At 34.3% G+C, this 13,045-nt stretch overlaps 1 protein-coding gene across 3 annotated transcripts in view; it reads right to left on the bottom strand.

The window, feature by feature from the left end:
- The window catches only part of TBCK (TBC1 domain containing kinase), a 177,557-nt gene that overhangs the window by 27,631 nt on the left and 136,881 nt on the right, over positions 1-13,045 (bottom strand). For all 3 annotated transcript variants that reach the window (XM_072939275.1, XM_015249440.3, XM_031690564.2), the window contains exons 24-25: positions 10,903-11,078; positions 1,155-1,314 (exon numbers count right to left, since the gene is read on the bottom strand). In XM_072939275.1, coding sequence (XP_072795376.1) covers positions 1,155-1,314; positions 10,903-11,078 — 336 coding nt within the window. The remainder of the gene's footprint in view (positions 1-1,154; positions 1,315-10,902; positions 11,079-13,045) is intronic.

Below are 13,045 nucleotides of genomic sequence, written 5' to 3'. Positions count from 1 at the left end.
CAATGCTACCACCATTAGCCCTGTACTTCTTAGACAAGGATAATTGGATGCTTAAAACAGTCTATGATCAAAAGTCTTAAAGTTTTCATTTGACTACATTTCCAGTGATCTCCTTTCTGGATTACTCGGGTTATACAGACAAAAAAGAATGCACATATTACAGGGGGATAGTTCATCTCCACTGCTGATTTCCTTGAGGAGGAAATTTTTCTAAGTATATTCCTAGCCTTTCTTTTTGTCCCTCTCTTCACTCTGACCTGGGAAGTGTAGTAATTTATTTAACTGGTAAATTTGGGAAGGCTCAGTTCTGCTCTTCTTCCTCTTGGGAATAAGCCACTTGCAAGGAGCAAACTATTTCTGTTGTTTTTCCAGGATCAGATTCTTCCCTCCTTTTAGAAAAAGGGCCTGTTTTGGTTCAACACTTCCTGATATCTAGACATGTATCTATCCATCTATATAAGCTATACTTGCATGCAATAACTTGGACATATTCAAAGTGCACATTTTGATAAGTTTGACTGGGGGATTTGTAAGCAAATCCACTTGGCTCTCATACTCCATACTCTCTAACTTGCATATATGAAAAATAAAGGTAGTATTTTTGACTTCCAAAAGCTCCTCTTTGTTTCATTTTTCAAAATTTTTTTAGAACGGTCAGAAGAATGAAGCCATTTTATTGTTTCATATCCTCCTCATATCTGAAAGTTGATATCCTTCCTGAATTCTCTGTCATCAAAAAGCTTTGAGCCTATGGTAAACAAAACTCCCGAATCCAACAAATTCCATCATGACCAAATTTCAGAGACTCCAATCAAGCCCCAGTGCTTTTCTCCGATGGAAGTAACTGAAGCTACTTCTTTGCAATTTCAGAAAGCAGTTAAAAGAAAAAAATCCAAAACCAAACCAAAACATCTCAGGCTATCATTTGGAGTTTTCCAAGCTTAGTATTGATCCCTATGCTGCACACTGAGGGAACAAAAAGCTTGAATTGGGAAAGGCTGGACAATCTCTCTTATGTAAGAATAAAGACAGATCTTCAAAGCTCACTTGATTTGTGAGCGACTCCTGAAAAAATATACTTTTAGACAATCTGTTGTAGTAGGCAGGCAAACAACTCATCATGATGCACATATGACATTTCTGAGTATACTTACCTCTGCTGTGTGCTTCGCCACATGTCCCACGATGACAATGACCTTCCCTTTGAAGCTCTGGAGCATGGCAGTATAAGGGCCTTGGGTAAACTCTCCTTCTGCAGTGAACGCAGTGCTGAATGGAATGTTGATGCTGCCTGAAATGTGACCCCGAATAAAACTGAGAACAAAAGTTAAAGGAAAACATTTATTTGTGTGCAGACTTGAATGCATGAAAGAAACTCACAGAGGTAACTGATTCTCAGAAGATAGTACCAATAAAATCAAACACAAATGGAGACGAGACTTGAAACTTCTATGAGCAGACAAAACCAGTTTAGTCACACAAGCAGAGCTTAATTTAGCTTATTTTGCTAGACAAGTGGGGCCAACTTGACCTGGGCCACTTCTTGTTTATGCCTCTGAAAATCATAAGTGAAACTTAAATTGTCCCCCCAAATTGATAGAGATAATCATTACCTAATTCCCCTTCATTTAAGAAAATTCTAATATTGTAACCAATCACTGAAACTAGTCAAGCTGCTTTATAACCTGAGCCTCATCTCAGGTTTTGGTTTGAGTGCTCCTGGTCTGCAAACTGTCTTTTTGTGGGTGCACAATAAACATTTACTAATTACTGCTTCAGTTATTCATCAGTTTTACTTCTTTTTCCCTGAACTTTCAATAGTTCAAAACATCTTCCATGCTAATGTGAGTATTTTATCTAAAGAAAGTAAGGCACCTCTGTGGGAAAAAAAAATTAAATGTGAAAGTAGAATGAAAAAAGAGAAAGGACGAATACTAGCCAAAGATGTAAAGAAGACTTTCCTGATTAAATGAAGGACTGTGAAAATGATCAGGATGCAGCAAATCAATGGCAATCGCATGGGTTGCATACTATTTATGGCTTTCAGTTCATTACTACTATTATGATTATTTTAAAGCTCTGAAACTGATATAGCCAAGTGGGTGTTCTCAGATCCAACCTGATACTGCAAAAAGTTACCTATTTTGGGCAAGCAATTGTTAAATGGGACTCAATTTAGAATTGTTAGAGGTCATTAGCACTGGTCGAAAACATTTCTGATGGCTATTTGGCTATTTCTCAAGTAAACTTGGCTATTTCCATTCTTTCCAATTTATGTTCTGTAAAGGGGGTGATGTTTTATTATATTTGTACTTTAGAAGGGTTTTGCTGATTTCACTGACTGCTACTTGGAGTTTTGGAATTAAAAGCATGTATCAGCTTAAAATATTTAGAAATATCAGAAGATCTTAAGAAATACATACCTCTAAAAGTAATTAAAAAGTACAATTTTAAAAAGTGCAATTAAAAAGATGATTCTTCCTGAGTTTGTAGAGAAAGATATTCTTAAATATTATTATTAATCAAATAACCCTTCAAGTAAGCATAAAATAACAACTGTGAAAACTGCTCTGAAAGAGATGTATGTAATGCTTGGATAGGATATATCAATTTGGGGAGGGCAGGGAAGGTTTTCACTGAGGAAGTAAGTAGTAGCCAAGTTAAAATTTGAATAATAAAAATTAATTAGGCAATGGGATGAAATGGAAGTGGTGTAGGGTGGTGGAAGGGATAAACATTTTAGGCAGAAATGTTAGGCTTATATTGGGAAGGCATGTGGCCATTAAGGATAAAAGAAGAAAAGCCAGTACCAGTGAAATAGAGACAGCAAAGAGAGCATGAGGTGAGACGAGCCTGGAAAGGGATGCAGAACCCAGATTACATAGGGCCTTGTAGACCATGTTGATAATATTGGTCTCTATCCTAGAGCAGTGACAATCAGAAAGTACTTTAAGCAGAGAAGTAACAAATCACATTTGCACGTTGACAACAATGTGGAAAAAAGCTAGAACGAGAGTGATTGAGAAGATTAGTTTGTAAGAGGTCTAGGCAATCTCTCCTCTTCTCCTTAATGATCACTGATGATGGCGACGAAGAGATGTTTCATTGTTCAAAGGAAGAGTTCCCTCCAAGCTTCCACTTCAGATATATTCTTTAAAAAATGGAAAATTCGTAGAATTTTAAAAGGTTATGCCACAACCAATTAATATTCTCCCCCCAAACTCATCAGTTATTGCTATAGAAGGGGGAAATCATACTTAGTTATTGACATGACAGTTTCTCAATTGCCCCAGTCTGTAGGTTCCTCTTTAGAATACTACTTTTTCTCTTTCTGTTTCTGTCTGGTTTTTTTCTTATTAATGGAGAGAGAAGAATTTTAAGATTCCTACTCTCAGGAATGATGGTGGAGGTTGAACACATACATTTCTAGTCAGCTTTTGTTTCATCTTTTTTTCTTTAAATAAAAGCACTTGGCATTAATAATGAGAGAAAGACATAAAAAGTTCCAAAAAATGAAAAGAAAGGTAAAATAAATATTACTATCCCAGTGTACATTGTTTAGTTAGAATTTTCTTAAGTGAACAGAGAATTTATGATCATGGGCAGATCACCCTTGGATTTCATCAGCACTAGTTTTTCAAACCTTTACAATTATTTGATATTCAAAACATCAACTGCAGTTTTTCTGAACAGTAATGACTTTGTCCTCAGCATATAATTACTCTGAAAATAGCACTTTTCAATAAGGACATGCCTTAAAATAAAAAATGTTTGATACCACAAATTATGAATTTAACAACTATTTGCAGCAAATGTATCTACATCCGCCAGTCAGAATCAGTTGCCAGAGAGAGTTTCTGTGTTTATCAAACAGCCTGTATCAAATGTGAATATTTTTTCTTTACAGTGCTCTTGCAGTAGGAAAACCAATACAATTTTATCATAGTCAAATGCTGTAGCAGACATGTTTTCAAACAAACTTTCTCGTTTAAAAGGACCTCGGCTGCTCCCCCTGATGAAAGGATGAGCCTAGGCTGTCATGTTTGTATCAGGTGATCCTGCCATAATCAGGGTAGCAGGAAGAGGGAGGGTGAAGGTGGATACCTGACATAGACTGAGCCAATTAGATTCCTGGAAAACCCATAAAAGCACTCATCCAAGAACATTCTTATCATAAAACTTCTAGTGCAAATAAGACTGGGTAAGCACCTATGCTGGTAGACAGGGTGGTCAAACCTCTAAATAGCTATCCTTGACTGAGTTACTGGCAAATAGCAGAAGAGAATGAGACTGGTTCAGTTACATATATATTTATAATGAACATTCTCTTTTTAATTAAGTTTGACAATGAAGACAATTTGGGTTATTTAAGGATCCTCTTTCCTTGGCAATTATTTACATTTCATTGCCTATATTAGAAATTCTTAGCTGACACAAACATATGATGAAGTAGAACTTCTTGAGGCAATTTCTAAACATCTGAGATGCTGTCAGATTATATTGTAAAGGTCAGTAGTTGAATACTTTTTTCACCTTCTGAGCCCTTCATAATCATAATAAAATATGAGGTACTTGAAAAATGAGCAAAGAACAGATTCCTGTATTTTTTGTGTTAATTGGACAGAAAGACGATTTCTGACATACATGATGTATAGTGTTTCTGGTTCTCAGAGTCGACTCTGATTAGTCTTGGGCAAAATGTGGCAAGGAGAGCAAAATGATAGAGAATACACTGAATATGCACTTTCTACATGTTCTAAGGACTTAAGTTTTATTTCATTATACTGTAGTGGAACACAAGTTTGCATAAGCCCTCAGTGTTAAGGAAGTATCAGAGATAAACATGCAACAATATATATTTTAGGATTATGACTGTTACTTCACTGCTTTTCTCATATTCTAGACAAAAATTTGGATTTTCTGCATTTGCCTTTTGCATTTAGAAAAGTCACTGCTTCTCAGCCATAAAAACCGACAACATAACACCATTTGCAGCAACATGGATGCTCCTAGAGAATGTCATTCTAAGTGAAGTAAGCCAGAAAGAGAAAGAAAAATACCATATGAGATCGCTCATATGTGGAATCTAAAGACTCATGGACAGAGAATACAGACTTGCGGTTACCAGGGGGGTAGAGTGTGGGAAGGGATAGACTGGGATTTCAAAATTGTAGAATAGATAAACAAGATTACACTGTATAGCACAGGGAAATATACACAAAATGTTATGATAAATCACAGAGAAAAAAATGTGACAATGAGTGTGTATATGTCCATGAATGACTGAAAAATTGTGCTGAACACTGGAATTTGACACAACATTGTAAAATGATTATAAATCAATAAAAAATGTTAAAAAAAAAAAAGAAAAGTCACTGCTTGTCAGCATAAACACAGGTATGGGGTAAACAACACCCAAACTTAAAGAAGTTCTATGGTGAGTGTACAGTACAGTCACTAAGCTATTCACAAACTGTGAACTTAAAAAGCTTCAGCTTCAAAGTACACAGTTTGGAGACTATTAAGGTAATAGAAGCCCAAGTATTTATGTGGTAACTAGCCCCAATCCATATACACGTATTTAACTTTTCAGTATTTACAAGACATTTTTGCTATTAGGATTTTTGAAGATACATTTGAAGAAATTAAAGGATCCAACACATGATTAAAAAAATCAGCAGTATTTACAATGAAATCTCTTCTATGGAATAATAATAATAGTAGCTACAAAAGCATCCACTTATTATAGCAGTCACCTGGTCAGGTGTTTGAATAGCGCTGTTTACTACCCTGATTGCACTCTATGATATATTCTAGTAAACGTGATTTTTCTTTGGCAACTAGTGACCTTACTCTGTCTTGCAATAAGCTACTCCCCTAAACCAAAACATACCACTTATCTCAACATTCCATTTGGCAGATATCGTCAAAAAGTGTTTAAATGTGGTCTTATAACAAAAATAAACTTTCACACTAAACGAAAACTGGTAGCCCAATGTACAAATAGTTCAGGAAGAACCTTAAAGTTTTTGTGACAAAAGAGTTGGATTATTTGAACAGTATTAACAGGTAAGGATGATATGCACTATCTTGTAGGTTTCTAAGATATGAAGACTTTCCTGTATTCACAAGTCACTCTATATAACAATACTACAAGGAGATGCATCATACTTTAATCAAGCAGATAGAAAAAAATCAGTTATAAGAATAATATAGGTACACCACGTAGGTAAATTACATAGGTAAACATTCATATTCCAGAAAGATTCTCCACTTTACAAAAAGAGTTAAAAATTCCTGTAAGATATTCGATGGCTCAAAATTCAACACAGAAATAATCTCATGCCTTCTAAATCCTAAAAGAGCACAGGATTTCTGTTGAGTACTCTTCTGAAAGCAAAAAAACAAATTTTTCACCTATGTGAAGATGTAGGAACTGTATTAGCCAAAATTTCCTGATTTAAATGACCCATAAAAGCAAAACAGAGGCTAAAAATGATACAGGGAGAAAACAGACAATTTGAAAAATGTTATAAACAACACTTCAAAAATAACTTATTTTCTTTAAGGAAGAAAAAGGTGTTATAGAGTTTCCTTTTTTTCCCCTCTCTACTGTATAGGACTACAATTTGTTTACATAGGAGAAATAAAATTATTTTAAAAATATATTACCATGAATATTTATTCATTTATTAAACAGAAAGGAAAAGTCACATGAGTCCCAGGGTTTAATTGCAAATATTCACCTTGGTCAAAATTTAAGAGTTAGTCTACAAAAATGATTTCTTCAAAAATATTATGAGGATTTCAAGCAGGTTTAACTTGTTAAGTTTTAAAATATCAGCATCTTAGTCATAGTTTTAGGAAAATTTTATAAAAATATTTTGAATGGATTAAATCTTATAAATTAAGTCATCATTGTAGGAAAGAACCTTTCTAAAATGCTTCCTCTGTCAAAGCATTCCAACTTTGCTTTCCAAAAATTTAAATAGTTCATTTTTCCTTGAATCTGCGGCTGTGTCTGTATAAAGGCAATTATTAGATTTATTTAGTTAGTAATATACAGAGGGGCTGAAAGTAATTGAGTTTGTATGTAAGATCTGAAGGAATGTGCACAGTGTCTGAACACATAGTTTGGAATCAACACATGTCTCATGCAGTCATTAATTTATACTAACTCATTTGTCTCAGTCTTCTCTGTGCTTGCTTAACAGCTCTATGAAAAGACCATCAGCCACCAGCATAAAGCTTGGAGCATAAAGCTTAGGAACATGAGGTTGGCTTTACCAACTGCCAGTTATATGGCCTTGGGCAAGCTACTTAGCATTTTTAAGCCTCAGTTTTTTCACCAGTAAAATACAGATATTGATAGAGATGATTTCTGTATCTTAGGGCTAGCACCATGCTTGGCACACAGTCAGAGCTTAATGATAGCTATTATTAGAAGTCAATTCACTTAAATCTATTCATTCTAAGTGCCTCTTGTTTTAAAATAACAGGTAAGGCATAATATTGCCAACAGGTATGTGTGCATCTTTAACAGGACAGTGAAAAATCTTAAACCAACATCTAATTGTGGACTTTTAGGAATTAGTGAATATAGGTATCCAAGTAATTAAGGGCATATTAGTAACTCTACAGTCACACTATAGATTTCTGACTGTCCCATACCTTTTTCTTGGCTTCACTGACTTTACCTCCTCTGACTTTATCTCTTACTGTACTGGTCTCCTTGTTGGTCCAAAATGGCCAAGCATGTTCACGTATCAGGGTCTTTGCCCTCACTCTTACTCCTGCCTAGAATATTTCTCCCCATGTCATTTAAAGCCTACCTCTTCAGCTCTGCTGAAATATCACCTTTTCTCAGAGGCTTTTCTTGCGTACTTTGTCAAACTCTACCACTCTATCCTTTTCCTTGCTTTATTTTTAGGTATAGCACTTCCTGCTGTTTATGATCATATGGTTATGATCATATATTTATCTCTCTCAAAATCTAATACACTAATTACTGACTAGCACATACAATAGACAGCCAGTAAATATTTGTTGAATAAGTGGATGTGAGATGAATGCCTCTAAGTCTAAATTCTGAATGTACTGACTTCTTTTGAGTATAGTCTTGCTTCTGGATTTAAAGGAAGAAAGGCCTCAGAAATCACTGGATCACTTACAGAGTGCAAAAGGGCTTATATATTACTGTCTCCTTATAACTTTGAAGGGTATAGGTGGGAGAGTGTGGGACATTGTGTCTGCCATCTGCTTTTTTCCTAAATAAATATTTTCTGGATACTATCTAGATGCCAAACCTGGTGCTGGGACAACAAAAATTTAAAGGATATGAGTCCTATCTCTACCTTGCTTCTCTTACCTCGAGACTGTTTCCTTTTGGAGTGGTTTTTGTTTGTATCACTCATTTGGTATTTAATGCATATTGTTTTTATTGTTTATTTTCCACATAAAATATTTTAATGATTTATATTCTTCATACTGAAGCACCTAGTGAATAACTATATTTTATACCATCTTCTAAAAAACTTATCCACAGCACCAAAGAGAGTAATATTTATTGGTTGGTATTAATACTAATGGCATCTAAAAAACCAAGCATCACATTCTAACATATTAATTTTAAGCACTCAATTTATGAATCTCCTTATTACTATGCATATGCTTTTATTTTGCCTTTAATTCTTTGAAAATAGTATTTAAGATTAATAGAGTTAGAAAGAAATGTCCCTTATTTCCTCACAATGTAATCAAATGGGTATCCATCATAAGAGATTACAAACGGTCCATGAATTTTCCAGCCTTGGAAGGCCACAGGTAGGTAGTTTAGACACCTTGATCAAAGGAGATTTTAGAACCCACAGTCTCCATTCTTCAGTGTGTTCTTGATACTAGAAAAGATCTAATGATAACCAATGACTCTTGTAAGTCATTTAGTTTGTGATTTCTCTCAATGTACTATGATTGACATACAGGTGCCAATATTTGTTATTTAGACGTGGGAGAGAGGAAGATATGTGGTAACATAAGAGGATGCTGGACGGAAAAAGGAATGTTGTGAGGTTAAACGGTCCAAATTTAAGAAATCTTGGTTTTAAAGCAGGCTTTCAAAAGGAAATTTAGAAAATTTCACAAGTTGGGTCCTCTGGGAAGGTCATAAAATGTGGGTGACTTTATTTTCCGTTCTTCATGCCCTTGGATCCACTCCCACTATAAGGCAACACAGAAATACTGATTCTCTTCATTTAGCTTATAATTAGTAAAACAACCAAGTCGGGTCTCTGCCTAGTTCCAACTTTGAACCAAGTATTGCAGGATGACATAGAGGCACTCCTACATTGGGCTACTACTCACCCATACTCATTAAAGAACAATGGCCAAGTGAGTTGCTTTACTTTCTGCTGTTCTGTTTTTATTTATCCTGCAGAAAATAAAAGCAATAAAAAAAAAAGTCTGACTATAAGTTTTGGAAAACTTAGATTGAATGTCACTTCCATACTGTGTGTATTTTTAAATTTCAAACAGTTAATTAAATAATTTGAAAGGAATTATCAGGAGAGTGGTATGTACATAAATTGTTTTAATTAATTTAGTAATAGTCCATCACATTAAAATAGAGTAACATAATGTTATGCTTTTTGGATGGTTTTCTGAGAGACTACAAATAAAGGCTAAACCAAAAGCAACATAAAAAGCTGAAAAATTAAAAGTATTTTAAACCCTTAAAGGAACAGATAAGAACTTCTGTATCAGGGGTCCCTGACCAGTCAGCTGGAATTGAATGCTTCTTTTGGGGGTCCACTCACCTACTCTGCTAAGGAATTTCTGGTATCCCTGAAGCCCTAACACCAGGAACATGAACATTTATACTCTCTTCAAACTCAGGGGTCTCACAGTTTAGGGAAATTAGAAACTTTTCACAAAAAGATGGGGATGTATCATTTAAAATAGTAGGCTCCCAAACTGTTTTCAGTCATCTCAGATTCTAGGGATTACTTGAGGAGCTCTGTAAATGTATGGTTTTAATTTCATTTTAAAATTTCATTTCAAAAATTATGATTGAAAATATGCACATGAAAATTTACATGCCAATTTTAGCATATAAGAAACCACCAGTCTGCTAACCCTCATTCACATATAACCCTCATTTATAGTTAGTAAATGCTATAAATATTAACTTATGAAAAAATTAATTGTGAAAAAATTCATTTATATTTTATATGTTGAGTTTCTAAAAAGATTTTATTTTAAAAGGGAGTTACCTTGTTCAAAAAAATTTGAAAACCATTTATTTAGATTCTAGAGTATAGAGAATCAAGGCCTGCTTTACAAGAATCTAACAGATGATGAAAATATAGGGGGAAAGGCTGAACTATCGCTATTTCGTAACTTTTCATACTTCAACGCCAGGAAAAAACACCAGAAGTTGTGGTACACTTAATAGTAAAATGTCAGTGAAAAATACTTTAACATGCTTTCTATAAGCCAATATTTTCAAAATTATAATAAATAAAAGTTCAATGTTGAGATCTGGCAAACTTTCCTTTAGGCTATGAGGTAGACCAGGTACTTTTCATCTTTGCCAAAATTTAACCTATAGCAGGAAGGATTCAAGTTTCCCCAAGAACAGAAATATACATCAGAGAAACACAAAAACCAAGAAAACAGCCCACTATTCTGGTGGTGTTTGGAAAACATTTTAAGGTCTCTGGTATGTAGTATTATCTTATGAAACATTATGCAAGTCTATTCTAGCATCCAGTTTGAGAGTTACTTAGCTATCTGAATTCAGAGGAATCCCAGATACGTTCAGTTTTTACCACACGCCCTTTAAGAGGAAAGGAAGCAATAGAATAAAGCAGTACCACCCTTTAAAACCACATTCGTAAAGGATACTCTTCACTATTCCGGATGTCAACTACCAGGAGCTTTGGTTTACTGGACTTTGTCTTCTTGGTGGGTGTTTTGAAGTGGCCTGTCACTGTAAGCTCACACAAGTCAATCAGGTCCTCTGCTGAAATCCGGGGTGATACTTCTGACTTTAGGTCATTTAATGGAATGGATTCTCTTGACTAAAAAAAAATGCACAAACAACACAAATATTGAGAATATTAGAGAGAGACAAACTACAGCCAGTATACAATAACTTCAGGTTTCTGATATGAATCACTATAGCATATGGGAGAACAGGAGACTATTTTAGCAGTCTACTTTGTAACTGTATTCCGCATTACTGAGGTTTGCTGTTTTATTAGTCACACATATAGGAAAGCATTATTATTTTGCTTCACTATAAGCTTCTGGCTCAAATGTGATAGAAAGAGATGAGGCAAATTTTTCCTTATGAGAGCACTGTTAATCTTTAAAACCAGCTCCTTTAAGCACATTTCATTTTTCTTGAAGTATAATTACTATTGTTGTGAACTGCATTAATTATAGCTCTGGTAATACGAGAAATTGCTTTGTAACTCAGTATACATGCAAATTAAAGGAATTGGTTCCAATATATATTGGACTTTTATAACATGATTTATGTTATATGTGAATGGTTGAGTGGAAATTAGATTCTCAGAGATTAATGAAAGCAACATAATGCTTTTTTAGATATTAAAGCAAATTGACAATGTATTTTATTGCAAAGGAGGTAAAATCAGACTCAAGACTATCAAACCAGTATGTGTTTGTTACATGGCATAAGACAGATTCACACTAAGGGCAATTTACAATTATCCTCCATGTTATTTAGTAGGGAGGAGGATTCCTTCCCTCCAACCCCCATAAAAGGCAATGCAGTACAACTTAATTCAACATAAATTTGTGGAACACTAGTAATTACTCTTGAAAACTTATTTAACATAATTTGAGAATTTAAGAACTTTCAAAATTTACTTGTTTGAAAATATGATATTCAAAAGAAACATTTAATTTATATGCTTAATAAGTTTTCAAAACGGAGTCTAATTATTATCTCATTTACTCATTTTTTCTCTTTTCTCAATTCCATTGTAGGATTCCACATTTCCAATTTTCAATTTAGGCTTTCTAGGCAGGAGAGAATAAAGCCTATAAATCACTTATTAGACAGAATTGTTTTGGGGAAAAAAAAAGTTTTCAATTGGAACTTGAGTATCAGGTCTCATCCCTTGGATTTCCCTGACTAGGACATAAATTATTTAGTGGCACTTGTTCTCTCACTTCATTAGCTTTTAAATATAAATGGAAATTGCTAAGCTGTATGGGTTTGTTGCTCTTAATAAAAAATAGGCGTTAGGAATTTAAATTTTTTAATATTAGGAATTAAAGCTACTTAAACATTCTGAAATGAAAAGTGCTCCAGAAAGATCAAAGAGCTTTAAAACCAGCAAATCATACACTCAATGCTTCGATCTCCTTTTCCATTAGACCGCAATCTCTACAGGTATTTTTCCCAGCCCTCAAATGAAGTTGTACATTTATGAAGACAAAACAAAGAACTTTTGATTACTCTAGTTCTGCTTTCAGTCATTTAGTGATGGCTGTGGCATTTCAAAAGGAGGTTTCTTCTGAATGAAAGGTGGGCCTGACGAAGAAAAGAATTTGACCAATGTATTCTCTTTGAAGAACTGATTGATTTAAGAAAGATTTGACCTTAGCATTGGTTCCAATCAAATGCATACGTGAGTCTTTCAAAGGAAAGAGCAATTGCCAAGTGAAATGGTAAGATCAGGAGAAAGGAATCACTGACAAATTCGTAAGTTTCTCAACTTTTTTGAGTGTGCATCAGCAAAGAACTTTAATATGTTGCATGCATGTTCCTCTGCGAATTAACTCTAGGAGATTAGTAAGTTATACTTAGGACAAATTATACTACTTTGCTTTATGAAGAAAATAATTGTTATCAAAAATACAGAATCTAGTTTTTCTTTTATTAGACAGCTTTGTATGACATTTTACTATTCATTTACAATTTCCACTTAGGGGCATAAAAATTAAACTTCCTCTACACAATTTTTGTCTTATTTAGTATTATTTACATTGGCATTTTCTTGTGTAACTATGG

The sequence above is a fragment of the Vicugna pacos genome, chromosome 2 (assembly GCF_048564905.1).
Source record: "Vicugna pacos chromosome 2, VicPac4, whole genome shotgun sequence".
Taxonomy (NCBI): domain Eukaryota; kingdom Metazoa; phylum Chordata; class Mammalia; order Artiodactyla; family Camelidae; genus Vicugna; species Vicugna pacos.
The sequence above is the reverse complement of the archived record's forward strand: the minus strand, read 5'-3'. Positions and strand labels throughout refer to the sequence as shown.